The sequence below is a fragment of the Phymastichus coffea genome, unplaced genomic scaffold, assembly GCF_024137745.1.
Source record: "Phymastichus coffea isolate CEN01 unplaced genomic scaffold, Cenicafe_Pcof_1.1 PCOF00016, whole genome shotgun sequence".
Lineage (NCBI taxonomy): Eukaryota > Metazoa > Arthropoda > Insecta > Hymenoptera > Eulophidae > Phymastichus > Phymastichus coffea.
This window is the reverse complement of record NW_026706827.1, coordinates 14305-29334: the sequence shown is the minus strand read 5'-3', so window position 1 is coordinate 29334 and position 15030 is coordinate 14305. Positions and strand designations below refer to the sequence as shown.

At 44.6% G+C, this 15030-nt stretch overlaps 1 protein-coding gene across 1 annotated transcript; it reads right to left on the bottom strand.

Annotated features, from left to right (window-relative positions):
- Positions 1 to 1424: 1424 nt before the first annotated feature.
- On the bottom strand, positions 1425 to 2318 carry LOC131675082 (uncharacterized). The gene has a single exon (XM_058953927.1). The coding sequence runs from the start codon at positions 2316 to 2318 to the stop codon at positions 1425 to 1427; it is 894 nt and encodes a 297-aa protein (XP_058809910.1).
- Between the last annotated feature and the right edge of the window lie 12712 nt (positions 2319 to 15030).

The window sequence follows — 15030 nt, the reverse complement described above, 5'->3', positions numbered from 1 at the left end:
TCACGCGGGAAAAGACATTTCTTGACCCCGTGACAGAGACGATGCATTACCGGCCTCCTGTCGGAAAGCGGAACGAAGAGGGAGCGGTCCAGCAGACGGATGGCGGGCTCTGCAGGGGGATAGCGCTGCGAAAGACGGTGCACGATGTCCCTAAAAACCGAGGTTTGTGCGAGCTTCGAGAAATCTCGAGGGCGCGTTCCTGGGGTCTCGCAGATCGGTTCCCTAGGTGGTGGGGGTGGTCTGAGGCTAGGGTGCGTTGGCTTGCGAGTCCCAGCAGGATGCTCGTCAAATCCTGGCACGCCCTGGACATCTCTGAACGGCGGATCGAGGACTCTGGGAGCTAAGGGATTAAGAACTCTGGGAGCTGAGGTATGCGTGACCTTGGGGGTCGAAGAAGCTAAGGGAGGGTTCGAGATGACTCCCGGACTCGTGGAAAGGCCGTCTTTTCCCAACGACGACGATGACGCACCTGGGGGGGCTCCTTCTTGGCCTGTTTCCTGGCAAGTATGGCCCTGATCTTAGCTTGCCGGGAAAATAAACGCTGTAAACTGCGTTTCTGCCTCGGCTCCCTGCGCGTCTTGCTCATTCCGTTTGAGAACGAGTCACTCGGCTGCATGGGGATTTGAGTTTGCCCAGAGGTGCGCCCAAACGTGCCCTATTAAAGGGATGGTCACGGAGGGTAAACTCCCCTGGCCGGTGGGACTCGTGCGAGGCCTTGCCACCTGCCTAGGGGATGACCCTGGAGTTGGTCCTGAAAAGGGCCTTTTGGATTCGGCGTTTGCCGAAAGGAGAAATAATGGATGTTTAGGTGCGTAGGATGAAATAAATAATTATACCACACTGGTAGTATATAAATATCACTATAATGTTGAGTTGGAATGGGTGTGCTATGTGTAGAGGAACACTACAGAGTACCGCGAGTGATGCACGCGCGTACTAAAGGAGTTGACGATGTTCACTCGACGAGACGTTGTGTCCTTCTGGTCATTCGCGGGGGTGCAAGGATGCACCACCGAGCCAGGCTTTTGCTTCTCACTTTTGCTTGCTTCTCACGAGAACACTCATTGCTTTTGCTCGTCGTAGAGGGAAAAGAAAAAGCGGAAATATGGTGGAAAAAAGTACGCGCGCGGGCATGCTACAAAAAAGGCCCAGCCGAAAAGGTTCGGCTGTCGTTTATTGCACTATGTGCTCAATGAGCTGATCGTTTGTCGGACACCATAAAATATAAATCGTAAATCGACTGAGGTGTTGATTTACGATTTATCGGAAAAATTGAGAGAAAGGTTGAGGAACATGTGCGGTGCAAATTTTGGAAAAGTCTGCGACCCCACAGTACCCCCTTGCCAGTGATGAAGTCATGAAAAGAAAGTACAAATAGTGATGATGAACGCGTGAAAATGAATGATTATCATACTACAGTAAAATTAATTGAAACCAGCTTGATAACGCTCTGCGAAACGTACACGACGTGTGGATCTTCGGATAGCTGGTTGTTGTCCGTTGTTTTCATGAGCTGTCGGTAGCTGTTGTTGTTGCTGCTGAGGAACTGGCTCTTGTTGCTGCTGTTGTTGGGGCAGTGCCTGGTGATAACGTATTAAAAAGAACTCGTCTTCCTCGTCGTTCTGATGTGGGTTCTCTGGAGCATCTCCGAGAACGAAGGCTGGCTTGAGTCTATCGATAGAAACGTTGGCTGTGTGACCGTTGAATTGCAGCTTATACGTTTTATCCGATCGAGTCAGCACGAGGAATGGTCCATCGTAAGGCATTTGGAGTGAAGTTCTCACAGCGTTGCGGCGAACTAAAACGGATTTACACGTTTCCAGGTCCTTGAAAATAAAGGTATTTTGTTCGCCATGTGATTTTTCAGGGACTGGTCGTATCTTCGTGAAGTAGTTGCGCAACTCAGTCACGAAAAAAGCTGGGTCATTGTTGTTAGCTGTTGAAGCTACGAGCAGTTCCCCTGGAAGGCAAAGTGGCTGTCCGTACACGATGTCGGCTGCTGTGGCTGCGGCGTTCTCGCGCCATGCGGCGCGTATGCCGAGAAGCACAGTTGGGAGAGCGCGAGTCCAGCTGTCGTTCTCGTGGCATCGAATCGCAGCTTTTAGTTGCCTGTGAACGCGCTCGATCATGCCGTTCGCTGCGGGATGATAAGCAGATGTGCGCAGGTGGGTCGTACCTGTCAAACGACTAAGCGCATTGAACAGGTATGACTCGAATTGTCGGCCTTGGTCTGTTGTCACTCGAAGCGGCGTGCCAAAGCGACAAATCCAGCCGTTGTAGAAGGCTCTTGCGACGGTCTCGGCCTCCTGGTCTGGCATCGGGAAAGCTTCTGGCCAGCGAGAAAACCGGTCGATGCAGGTTAGGCAGTATCTCTGTCCTTCTGACGGTGGCAGCACGATGATGTCGATGTGTACGTGCTCGAACCTGGGTGTGAGAGCCTGTGCACGGTGTCGAAGGCAATTCGTCGGAAAGCTGGTGGCATGTATGGACGGGCTATTGCAGTTGAGTAGTCGCAAACCAACACAGTATCGCTCCCTGGCAAGCGCATTCCTTTGAGTTGAAGAGAAGTGTTGGAAGCTTGCAAGCTTTTGAGCTCTGCGTCTTCTTTTTGTGCTTGCGCTACAGCCGTGTAGTCGAGTATTGCTGCTACTTCTTCAATTCTTGAGAGTGCATCAGCTACGACGTTGTCTTTACCAGAGATATGCCTAATGTCCGTAGTAAATTGACCTATAAAATCCAGCTGACGACCTACACGGGGTGAAGCTTTTTCGAGCTTTTGATGAAAAGCAAAGGTAAGCGGCTTGTGGTCAGTATAGATGGTGAAATCACGTGCTTCCACCATGTGGCGAAAGTATTTTACTGCAAGATAGCAAGCAAGAAGCTCTCTATCGAAGGTGCTGTACTTGGCTTTAGCAGGGCAGAACTTTTTCGAAAAGAAACCCAGCGACTCCCAGACGCCGTTGACTTTCTGCTTGAGAGCTGCTCCTGCGCTGAAGTCCGATGCGTCGCTGAAGATCGCAAGCTCCGCGTTCGTTTTCGGGTAAGCCAGTAGTGCTACTTGCGCTAGATCTTGCTTGAGCTTCCTGAAGCTCGAGATTGCGCGAGGTGTCCAAGTAAGCTTGGCCTTGCCCTTTATGTTGTCGACGAGCATGTTATTGAGTGAAGCTTGAGTTTCAGCGGTGTTTTGAAGAGTAGTCCTGAAGAAGTTGACCATACCGAGGAATCGGCGTAGTTCCTCTGCTGTTGTTGGACGTGGAAAGTCCTGCACCTCCTTGACTTTTTCAGATGGGGGAGTAACTCCTTGGCTAGTGACGCGATAACCTAGGAAAATTACCTCTGCCTTTCCCAGAACACATTTTTTTGTGTTGATTACGATGCCGTAATCGTTGAGGCGCTTGAAGACGATGCGCAGATGCTGCAGGTGCTCTTCCTCGTTGGTAGAAGAGATTAAAATGTCGTCCAAGTATGAGTGCGCGAAGTCCAAACCTCGAAGTACTTCGTCAACGAAACGCTGGCAGGTTTGCGCTGCATTACAAAGTCCAAAGGTTATGAAAAGAGGGTCGAAAAGGCCAAATGGAGCGATGATTGCAGCTTTCTCGATGTGTTCTTCGGCTATTGGTATCTGGTTAAACGCTCGCACCAAGTCGATTTTGCTAAAAATCTGCTTGTCGCGAAGCTGCATAGCAAAATCGCCAATGTGCTGAACCGGGTATATCGGTCTGGGATGGTGCGCGCATTGAGAGCGCGATAGTCACCGCACGGTCTCCACTCCTTTTCGTCCTTTGGTACCATGTGAAGTGGGTATGCCTAGCTGCTCGAGGATGATCTCATAACGCCGCGCTGAACCATTTCGTCGAATAAGTCGCTTGCTGTTCTAAAGCGATCGTGTGCAAGTCGGCGCGGTCTACTCCAAACAGGTGGGCCTGGGGTAGTCATGATGTAGTGCTTCATATCGTGCTTGATAACAGGTGCTCGACCGTCGGGGAGTGTGATGTCTGGGAATTCGGCGAGCAATTTGTCATATTTTCTGGTACCTGTGGAGACGACGACTTTAATCGTTGGAGTGTCGCACGCAAACAAACGTCCTTGTGAGATCAGCTTCGTCTTCCAGTCTATAAGCTGGTTCTCTTGTAAATCGACGATTAGGCCGTAGTGTGCGAGAAAATCGGCACCAATGATTGGCTTTGTGACTTCCGCGATCATGAATTTCCAGTTGAGGTCGCGCCGCAGTCCGAAGTTGGACGAAAGCTCTGCTGTACCATACGTATGTATAACAGAGCCATTCGCTGCGGAGAGCTCGTAAGTTGCCTTTGTGAGCTTGTGTGAAACCATTGAGCGCGGAAGTACAGAGATGTCTGAGCCCGTGTCAATTAAAAAACATTTGTTTGTCCTCCTGTCTGTTAAAAATAGTCGGCGCGAGGAGGTGGCCGAGCTGCTCGCCGCAGCTATTACTCGGCCTTGAAGTTTAGGTGCATTTTGCAATTGCCGAAACACTTCTTTGCTTTGCTACCGAACGTATGATGGTACCAGCACATATCACTAGGCTGTGGAGTGTGTGGGCGTGAGCGAGCGTGAGAACGCGATCTTGAGCGGCCGTTCTGTTGGTTATTATGTCCGTTCAAAGCACGAAGAGAGTGCACTTCTTGACGCAGAGCGCGAATCTCATCTTGAAAAATGAGACTCATCTGAGACAACTTTAGAATAAAATTAATGTTCTTAAAGTCGATTCGGACGTTGACAAAGGTTGTACGGGTGATGGATCTCCGGGTGATGGACCATCTGGAATTGTTGGGTCTCCCTGAGACCTCGATGTTGTCGTCCGACGGCAGAGCCACTTTGGCTTGACGGGGTAACGACCACCTGGTCGTAAATGATCTCCTGATCATTGGGGCAGATAATCCTGGTCGTGATCGTGTCTCTGGTGCTTGGCCGCCTGGTCGCGGTCATCTGAAGGGATGATCACCTGGTCGTGACCATACCTTTGGCGATTGGCCGCCTGGTCGCAGTCATCTATTTTTTTAGGTGTTGGGCAGGAGCTCGTAGGAGGACTGCGATCGTCCGATCGTGGTTGTCCAGGTCAATCTCCTTTTCGTCCGATGGGAAGATTACCGGCTGACAAGGGCGACGAGGACCAGGTTTGAGTTGACTGGCATGGACCGTTACCTGGGCGCCTTGTCGATTGATGGCGAAGATATCGCTGCTTAGTTTCTGATCGATCTCAAATGGTCCTTCCCATTTTTGAGCGAATCCATTGTGGAACTTGGCAGCGGCATTCGGGAGGGGATGGCTCCGAGCGTAAATCAAATCCCCTGGCTTGTACGTCGTTTCTTTATTCTCGGAGTATTTCTTCTGCTACTGATGCTGGTTCTCCTTGATCTGGGAGATTCTGTGTTCCCACATTGGCGAGGGTAACAGGGTTCGCTCGTGGATGGTAGATGGCCGTGGTCTAATGCAATGCCTGCCATTCCCTGCAAGCTTCGGTCCATTCAGCACTTTTAAGTTGCGGTCCGTTATCTGAGAGGATCGCTCTAGGGTATCCCCACTTTGAGAATACTTCGTCTGTCAGATGTCGCGTGATGATGTGGGTCTCCGATGAACGTATACTGAAGGCCTCAGTCCATCGGAAAAAAAGATCGGTCACCACAAAAATGAAGCGCTTTCTTCGGGTGATTAACGGGTAGGGGCCCATCAAGTCCACCGAAATGGTGTCCCAAGGTGCTGTAGGCTGATGCGGCTTTAATCCCATGGCTTGAGTGGGCGAGGATTTCATACAGGCGCCGATCTGGCACTCGCGCACATACTCTCACTTCTTGAGTTATCCGAGGCCAGAAGAAGTGTTGTTGGATGGTACGAAGAGTCTCTTCGGCTTCGGGATGTCCCGCTATGTAGTTGTCATGATACTCATAGAGGATCCGCTGTCGTCCAGCATCAGGAACTCGGAGTAGCCATCGATCTTGGTAGTCCACCCATAAGGCCCCCTCCACCACGTTATAGCGATCGAAAAAACTTTGTTCTTCCTGCTTAAGGTCTTCTCTTCTATTTAAGTCGAGAAATCGAGTGACGATACGTTGTAGTTTTGGATTTTCCTGCTGCATGACTAGAATTTCTTCGAAGAGGCCTTCGTTGGTGGTTAGTAGAAGTATGGGGCCTTCGTCCGTTGTTGGTCCCTTGTTCATGACCGGCGGCAGAAGTCTTTCCTGGTCATCCAAAGGTTCGTGTGCTTCATCTTGTGGTTGTTGAGAAAGGGAATCAGGTAGCTCGTTTAGTTTTCCTGGACAATGTTCTACTTTGAAGCTGAACTCCGGGAGTAGTAGGGCCCATCGCTTACATAAATGGCTTGTCTTCTAGGTAAGGCCGAAACTTCTTTACACTCCAAACGATGGCTAGGAGTTCTTGTTCATTGCAGTGGTATCTTTGCTCCACTGGGGAGAATTTTGCACTGGCATAAGCGATGATGCGTCTGGAGCCATCTTTTTTCTCTTGATAAAGGACACTTCCCATGCCTTTAGAGCTAGCGTCTGTTTAGAGGATATACGGGTGATCCGGTAGAGATCGAGCTAGCTTGAGCGGTTGTTTAAACGCCTCCTTGGTCGATTCGAAGGCGGCATCCACCGTCTTGGTCCACCGAAAACTCCTTTTGCCTCGTAGCAAATTTGTCAAAGGGGCCATGATGTCGCGAGACCTGGGACGTACTTCCTTAACCAATTACAAGCTCCGATGAAAGCTTGCAACTGTTTCTTGGTGGTGGACACTGGAGTTTCGATAATTGAGCGAAGTATTCCGGCTTGGCTTCGTTCCGTGGGCGTGATGTTGAAACCAAGGTAGTCCAAACTGGTTAGACTAAACTGACATTTTCTTGGTTCGGCTGTGAGTCCATGCAAACTCAAGCCTTCCAGAACTAATGCAATAGCTCGAAGATGTGTTTCCCAATCCTTAGAGTAAATTAGGACGTTGTCTAAATATACCTCGCAGAACTTGTTGATGTAATCCACCAGAATCTCTTGAGACATGAATCGCTGAAAGGTTCTTAGAGCTCCCTTTAAACCAAATAACATGACCTTGAATCGATAAATACCGCCAGATGGAGTAGCGAAAGTGGTATATCTCTTGGCTTTTTCTTCCATGGGTATCTGCCAATAACCACTTTTTAGGTCTATTTTGCTGAATATGCGGGATTCAGTGAGATCTCTGACGGTGTCCGCTATTCGTGGTATTGGCTGTGCGACGTCTTCCGTGAGGGAGTTAAATCGACGGAAATCGATGCGGAATCTGTCTGTTCCGTCCTTTTTCTTGGCTAATACTATGAGAGAGCAGTAGTCGGACGTGCAGAATTCAATGACACCTGCCGCAAGCATCTCCTGTATCTGAGTATTGACCACTTCCTTTTTTTGTGGGGAGTATGTGGGTTCGGTGTGTGGTGCCGTGCCTATTAAGGGAACAGTTAGCCTGTTCGGAAGGCCAAAGTGTAGGACATTCCTAATGAGGTCGACGATTCCTTCTTCTTTTCTAAGCCGAGGATGATCTTCTCACGCAGCTGTGGGGCCAGTAGCAGGTTACAATCAAACGCTTGTCCTTGTATGGTGAACGAAATGTTCACTTCGCCCGTCGTGGCTATCGAGGTATTTGTAGCGAGTTGTAGCGAGTGCGAGTTTTGAAGATGTTGGATCCTGTCGAATTACGTGGTTAAAGGGTACGACGGATGAATGGATATACGAGGGTGATCCGATAAGTACTTAGCCTCACCGCCCGATGGCACCACTCTCGCAAAAGAAATATTCTATCACGTAGTACAATCTTCTCGATGGTTACTGTCAAGATTTCAGCCGGATCGGAGTTATAGTTTATTTTTGAGAGCGTGTGAAAGCAAGTGTGTCCGTTGATTTTTGAAAAATGGAAAAAGAGCAGTATCGGTCGGTGATTCGATTCTTGTTTTTGGAAGGGAAATCGCGCAGCGAAACTAAAAAGCGTTTGGATGCTGTGTACGGTGACTCTTCTCCTTCGATGGCGACCGTCAAAAATTGGTTTAACGAGTTTCAACGTGGTCGCACGTCGATTTTTGAAGAGCCACGTCCAGGTGCTCCGAAAACGACTACCACGGAGGATAACGTGACAAAAATTCATGATCTCGTATTGGAAGATCGACGATTGAAGGTGCACGAGATAGCTAAGATCGTAGGCATCTCAAAAGACCGCGTGGATCATGTTCTGCATGAAATTTTGGGCATGAGAAAGCTGTCGGCGCGATGGGTACTGCGTTTGCTCACTTCGGACAACAAGCGCAACCGTGAGACAACTTCAGAGCAATGTCTAACGCTGTTTAAGTGCAATCCGAAGGAGTTTCTGCGTCGTTTCGTGACAGTCGACGAAACATGGATCCACTGGTATACACCAGAGACCAAGGAACAGTCGAAACGTGTACTTTACCCGGCGAAAGTGCTCCGAAGAAGGCGAAGACTGCCCCGAACCCATCGGCCAGAAAGGTGATGGCCACCGTTTTCTGGGAATCACAAGGTGTGATCTACATCGTCTACCTGGAGAGGGGCAAAACGGTCACAGGGCTGTACTATGCCGAATTATTGGGCCGATTCGACGTCGAATTCAAATTGCAGAAAAAACGGCCCCATTTGGCGAAGAAAAAAGTGCTCTTCCACCATGACAACGCACCGGTTCACACCTCCGCCGTCGCCATGGCCAAATTGGTCGAATTAGGCTACGAACTGCTGCCCCATCTACCGTATTCTCCAGATTTATTCCCGTGCGACTTCTTTTTGTTTCCAAACTTGAAAAAGTCACTCGCCGGGCAGAAATTTAAGTCGAATGAGGAGGTAATCGCTGCCACGGAAGCCTACTTTTCAGACCTCGAGGAAACGTATTTTTCAGACGGGTTAAAGAAGTTGGAGCATCGCTGGGCCAAGTGTATCGAACTAAAAGAAGACTATGTTGAAAAATAAAACGCCACTTTTCCAAAATTTTCGTTTTTCTTTTGTAGGCTAAGTACTTATCGGACCACCCTTGTACTTCCGTGTGTCCGTAGTGTCGATGATAGCCTGAATCTCCTGTCCCTGGAAAAGTAGACTAATCCTTGGCAAGGTAGTTGGGTCATGATCGAGCGTATTTAGCTCGGGTTTTACTGTCGGGCGGGGCTTCCTTGATGTCTCCGGCCCGTCGCCAGTTTTCCGAAGGCTGGGCTGCCTTTTTCTCACGCTGCTCCTTTAGATACTCGCAATCTCGATGGTAGTGGTGTCCTGGGCAATACCAACATTTGGAAAGGGCCTTTTCTGTCTTTTCGGTCTTTTCCGCTTTAACTTTGTCCGGAGGACGAGATTCAGGTCCTTTGAAATGTCTTCTAAAAGATTGTTCGTCCTCTTCGTCTCTTTCCGCTTCCAAAGATTTCGTCAAGAGAGTGGCGAAATCGGCGATGACTAGTGCTCGTAATGAACGTCGGAGCGATGGTCGCAGTAGAGTCATGAGAGTGGCTATTTTGTTTTCCTCAATTTCGTTTGGGCGCCTTTTTTGGAACAGCATATACTTGTGATGTAAAAAGGCTCCTACTGGTTCCTTGTTACCTTGGCCTGCTCCATATAACTTGGAGACTAGAGATGCCCGTATGGTTGAGCTGTCGAACCGGGCACGGTAATTTTCTTAGCCACTGCCTTTCTTGAATCTCGCTTTCCGCATTTCTAGCGAGAGTTACTGCTTCCTTCACTGTCTTTGGAGATTTGATTATTACGCGAGTGTTAATTTCATATACTAGCCCAATAACAAAACGGGTGGCACCTTCTTCTTCTTGCGCTTCTTGCGCAAACTTCGCTCGTTGGGGATCCTTGTCCGTGCCAGGAGTTTTCATTACCAGCCGATGTTTATCTAGAAAGCGTCTTACGTAATCACATATCTTTTCGGGTCCTCTTCGATCTTCGAGCTGCATAATCCGATTACGTTCCTCACGCAAATGGTTTAGTTCTGATTCGGACGGCGCGTAGTAGGACATGAGCAGATCTTTCATATTTCGCTGATAAAAACTCGTATATTGCCTGAGCTATCGAATTCAGTAATCCACGAAATCACATCTTTGGGCTGTAGCACTCTTTAAAGTTAATGGCACTAACTTACTGTAGGCCGGATGCCTTTTACCTTCGGGTCCTGCTTTGTCAGCTTCCTCCGTGAGATTCAGTTTCTCCAAGTTTTTTGCTATCTCGTGTGCTTCTTTCACTATATTGGAGTAATTTTTTGCCATTCTTTTTAAATATTTCTCTTTGGTAGTTATATCCATGAGTCCGAGTTATGAATCGTCCATGGCCGTAGCGTGGTCGGTAAACTTTTTTAAAAATTTTTGGAAAGCGGTTGTGGTAGTGCTGACCTCCGAGCTCATCATATTATCTCCTTTCCTTTTTTTTTGAATTTGTGTATGTAGCACTTGTAGAATTCAAAATGCACTCATCCTTATTCTCCCTGGTATCCTTCAGCCGTTATTCGACGACGTACTTCTGGCGAGAGAAAATACAGCAAAACGTTGTCGGCTGCTTACAACTTCTACGTCGCCTTGCAGAGCCTTGAAGTCCTCGTGACAGGTAGAACAAAACGCTCTCGTTTTCTTCAAGGTTTTCCATTAGCGTCACCCCACACTTAGCACCAAATATGTCGTATCGTGGAATCTTTAGTGACGCGATGGGAGGAATCAGGAAAAAAGTTGAGGTAATAACACTATAAACTTAACTATGATTTATTTTATATGATTTATTTGATCGATACTTTAATGTACGCTACTAGTTCGAAGTATAAACTAGATTGACTGTCTAAAGGATCGCAGTCCTTATATACCCGTTTGAGGGCGTCCACGAGGAGAAAGCGACGCAGATGCTTCCTGCAATTAGAGGCAACGCTTTCACTTTCTAAAAATGAGTTATAGGTCCTTGGAGTATAAATCAAAATTAGAAAGTGAAATTAGGATGGGAACTCGGGTAGTTTCTATAAGCGGCGCATCACCATTAGGATCCCTCATCAGCGGGGTCTCCGACAATACACGAAAGTATATAAAAAGGCATGTAATACACACACACACACACACACACACATACATTTATATATTTATATATTGAGGTTTCCTCTAACTCGCCAAATTTCCTTGTCGGCATGGCGTCACAGCCTGAACCAATTTTTTTTGAAGTGAGAGACGCGTTTTAGATGCTAAGTCTGGACACGTTCTCGTTTTATGGGCCTTTTCAGAAAACTCTAAATTCGTGTGAGGAGATACAGGTGTTAGAGAAAAAGGCCAAATTTATCGATTAATATAAAATTAAAAAATTAAAAATATTACCCGTGGTCACTGTTGACGTTCATGTACGAACAACTCAATCAATACTAGTAAACCATTTAACAACTACTATCTTCATTATTTACATTATATGTTATTATTTGTCAACTTCTTGCTTGCTTTCGAAATTTCAATTTGCAAATTTATCTTAGAGTTCAAACTTAATTTATTGAAACGCATAATTGTTTAAATTTTACAGAAGATTAAAAAAAAATAAGAATAACGAATTTCTATAAAATGAATAAATGTAATATGAATCAATATCATATCATTTTAAAAAATCATTCGTAAAAAATTAATATGCAATTACTGATTATATAATTGTTTAAAAAAATATCTCTGTGGATTAGGCCTATTGGGGATACCACTATAAAAAAACGCACCATGATATTTACCTCAATGGTGGTGTGGAAATAATATCATATATAAAATTTAGATGTAATACCTCTGTATTTTCTTATTTAAATTAATTAACTAAATATATTATTTAGTTTGGAGTGGTGGCAATCAAAGCAGAGCAACTATGTTCATATATCCCCAGTATATGAACATAGTTAAAAAGGCGAATAAAAGTCAAAACACATTCATTTTTTATTTTATATTTATTTACTGTTGATAGCCGTTGAAAATTTCATTACATTAAAATCTGTAGCATACAAAAGTATTCGAAGAAATAAGAAAATAGACATTTTATCGAATAAAAAATTTATCTTTCGATAAAAATTTTTCAATAAAATATTTTTTTTAATACTGGTTCATTTTCCTTTTCACAGTGAAAGCTTTGAAACTTAATAAACTATAGCATATTGATTTTAAGCAATATTTAGATTGAAATTTCTATAGGGATTGCATTGAGAGTTGAGAAATAATTTTGCATCATTAATATTACAGTGATCAAACCTATTGGCACTAGTACTAACTTCATTTTTTTGTTCAGTTTGAAAGACTAAAATGTTGAAACAAGGTTTTTCCAATTAAGTTGATGTTTTCACACTTCAAATATGTGTGACGTCGATAATCGACTTCTCACGTACACTCTTTTTGGTCTATGCCCGCGCGTGTAAACCGACATGAACGTGTGTATTGTAGAAAAAGTTTCGATGCACGTGATTTTAACTCTGGTAAAGTGCAAATTAAACGCGACAGTACCACGGATGCAGAAGGGAAAAAAAGTGCGACTCTTGCTACAACGACGTTTAGAGAGGGGAAACGACTTCGCGAATGCTGAATAGAGAAAGAGAAAGAAGATATGATTTTATTTTAACTTACTTTTATTAATCCCTTTTATTTTGTACACTTTATTTATTGTATTTGCACGCTTACAATAAATAAATTTTCAGATATTTGGGGTGGATTCTTACGTGACCTTCCTCGGGGTCATTTCACAGGTTCGGGTTCATCTTCTTAGTATTGGTTGGGAGATCAGATACAATAGGCTGTTGTTTTTGTCTGCGTATTATTATGTTTATTTCTGTAACTGTACGAATCGTCCGTGGTTTTTAACCCGAAATAATACTTGCAGAATTTCTGATTTGTAAATCTAGTGCTTCGTACACGGATAAGAATTATCATAGTTCTAAGTCGCATTGTTCCCGTGTTAAAATTTAACGCTGCTTTACTCTTAATGAGATAGTCGATTCCTAGTAACTCTTCTGAATTTATAGAAAAGTCATCAGATACTATGTAGAATTGATTTATTATGAACAAGATTTCTATTTATAAAGCGCCAAGCGTTTTGTTATTGCTAGACAAGACGGCATTTAAAATACTGTCGCGTAGGTAAAGATTGGATCTTAGTCAGAGGATAAGCAGAAGTTAGTTAAAAGGATAACGATCTTTCGGTTGAGGGTGCAGGTAGATAACTAAGTTTCTTACCTTGAGCGGACCAGGCTTAAAGGAGATTTTGTGAAAGAGTCTCGGGTGTTTAGTTATAGTTATAATGCTTAGTAGAGTACAATGCCAGCTCTGAGTAGCCGGGTAGCGAAGCTTCAAAATAATACAATGCAATACAATAACGGTACTATACTACTATAGAAATATACTACTGAATTACTGAACGATTGCGGATCCTGATCCAGCCTTTTTATACCATAGGCTGACTTGTCCCTCCCTTTCTTTTGCCAAATTAATATGTGGTACATAATATTCGCGGAATTAATATGCAGAACACGCTTAGCCTAATCTATCTCGCTAGATAGATTTACAAATCTTCTCGGGAAGGTTGACAAATGGCATGATAGGAAGTTAAATTACCGATACATGATCAGTTATCATATCTCGTCACGTACGTTTTTTAGTGTCGACGTGACATGCCCACCCCTCATAGTTCTTTACTAGTAAAGCAAGGGACTAGCGCTCTCCGAGCGCTACTGATCCGTAAGTGTATAATAGTTTTTTTGTTTGTTGTTTTGGTTGGGGTTTATATTAGGGGTGCTGTGGAAAGAGAAAAAAGAAAGGAGTAAGGAAGGGATTATAGGAGCTCAAGGCGGTGAACTTGCAAGTTCCGCTGGAACCTGGCAAAAACCTTCTGGCCCACACATTTGGCGCAAGGAGCATCGAAGAGCATATAATGTTCGAGCTTTACGCACTCGGCCTCCATGGCTAGTTGGCGGTATACAGGTGCTGCTGTTATACGTGTTAACCGAGCGCGATTTGATTAAGGACAGCGTTCCGTTCTGTAGGGAACATAATAAACGTAGGAAGATGTTCGATATCATTATACGTGTAGATTCCGCTCGTTGCCGTATTTATGGGGCTATTATATTCCCAACTTTGCTTGGCTTGAGGTTTGATTACGTGTGGAGCTTCTTGGCTAGTGACGTCCGGTATTACTTCTACCCATGTGTCGTCGAATTTATACATTATGGACATTTTAGTATTGCAAGCCGATTTGGTTCCGTATTGCTTTATTATATGCGTTCGAGGTGTGATAAACATCGGGGTCTCGTCGCGTATGATCGTTAGTTCTTGTTAGCAAGTCTCAGCTTTTCTAGCTTTGATTTCTACTGATACGCATTTAATAATATGTACTATTTCACCAGCCATTATTGCCATGTATACGAGTTCTCTCATTAAATAGTATGTTTGGAGATCCGGTGATAAAGTGACGATATTTAACGCCCTTATAATTACTTTCCTTTCTAATTCGCATTGTTGTAAAAGTACATCATGGTATAATTTTTGTAGGTGATTTTTAATCTGTTTTTCGACGAACAATATTTTAGAATTTACATAAATAAAGAGATCAAGATCGTGCATATTTTTAACTTCGTTAGAAATGAAATGCTTCCCGAGCCTATCTTTTGATATGAATAATCTCGGGCGTTTTGTTTTAATAATTTCAAAACCGCATTGTATTATTTTACCAATATCTTTTAAAGCAAAAAATATATCCTCAGAATTTTACAATACTCCTTGTAATAATATTTCTTTATTCAAGTTAATTAGTAATCCTTTGGTTATAGAATTGAAATCTATAATAGCTTTAGCGTCTTCAAAAAATAAAGCGCCTAGTATTCCTTCATAAGTCATTCTGAAAGCTTGGTCAACTACATTAAAAATAGTATAGGTATCAAATATCTTTATTTTATGGAGTAGACGCAGTTTTGACTGTTGAGTCTATTCAAGGCTCTGCTCGAATTAAAATCTTGATTCAAATCAGAACTGTCTTTAATATTACCTAAGTCGGAGAGTGACTCGGTTGATCGTCTTAGGCCTCC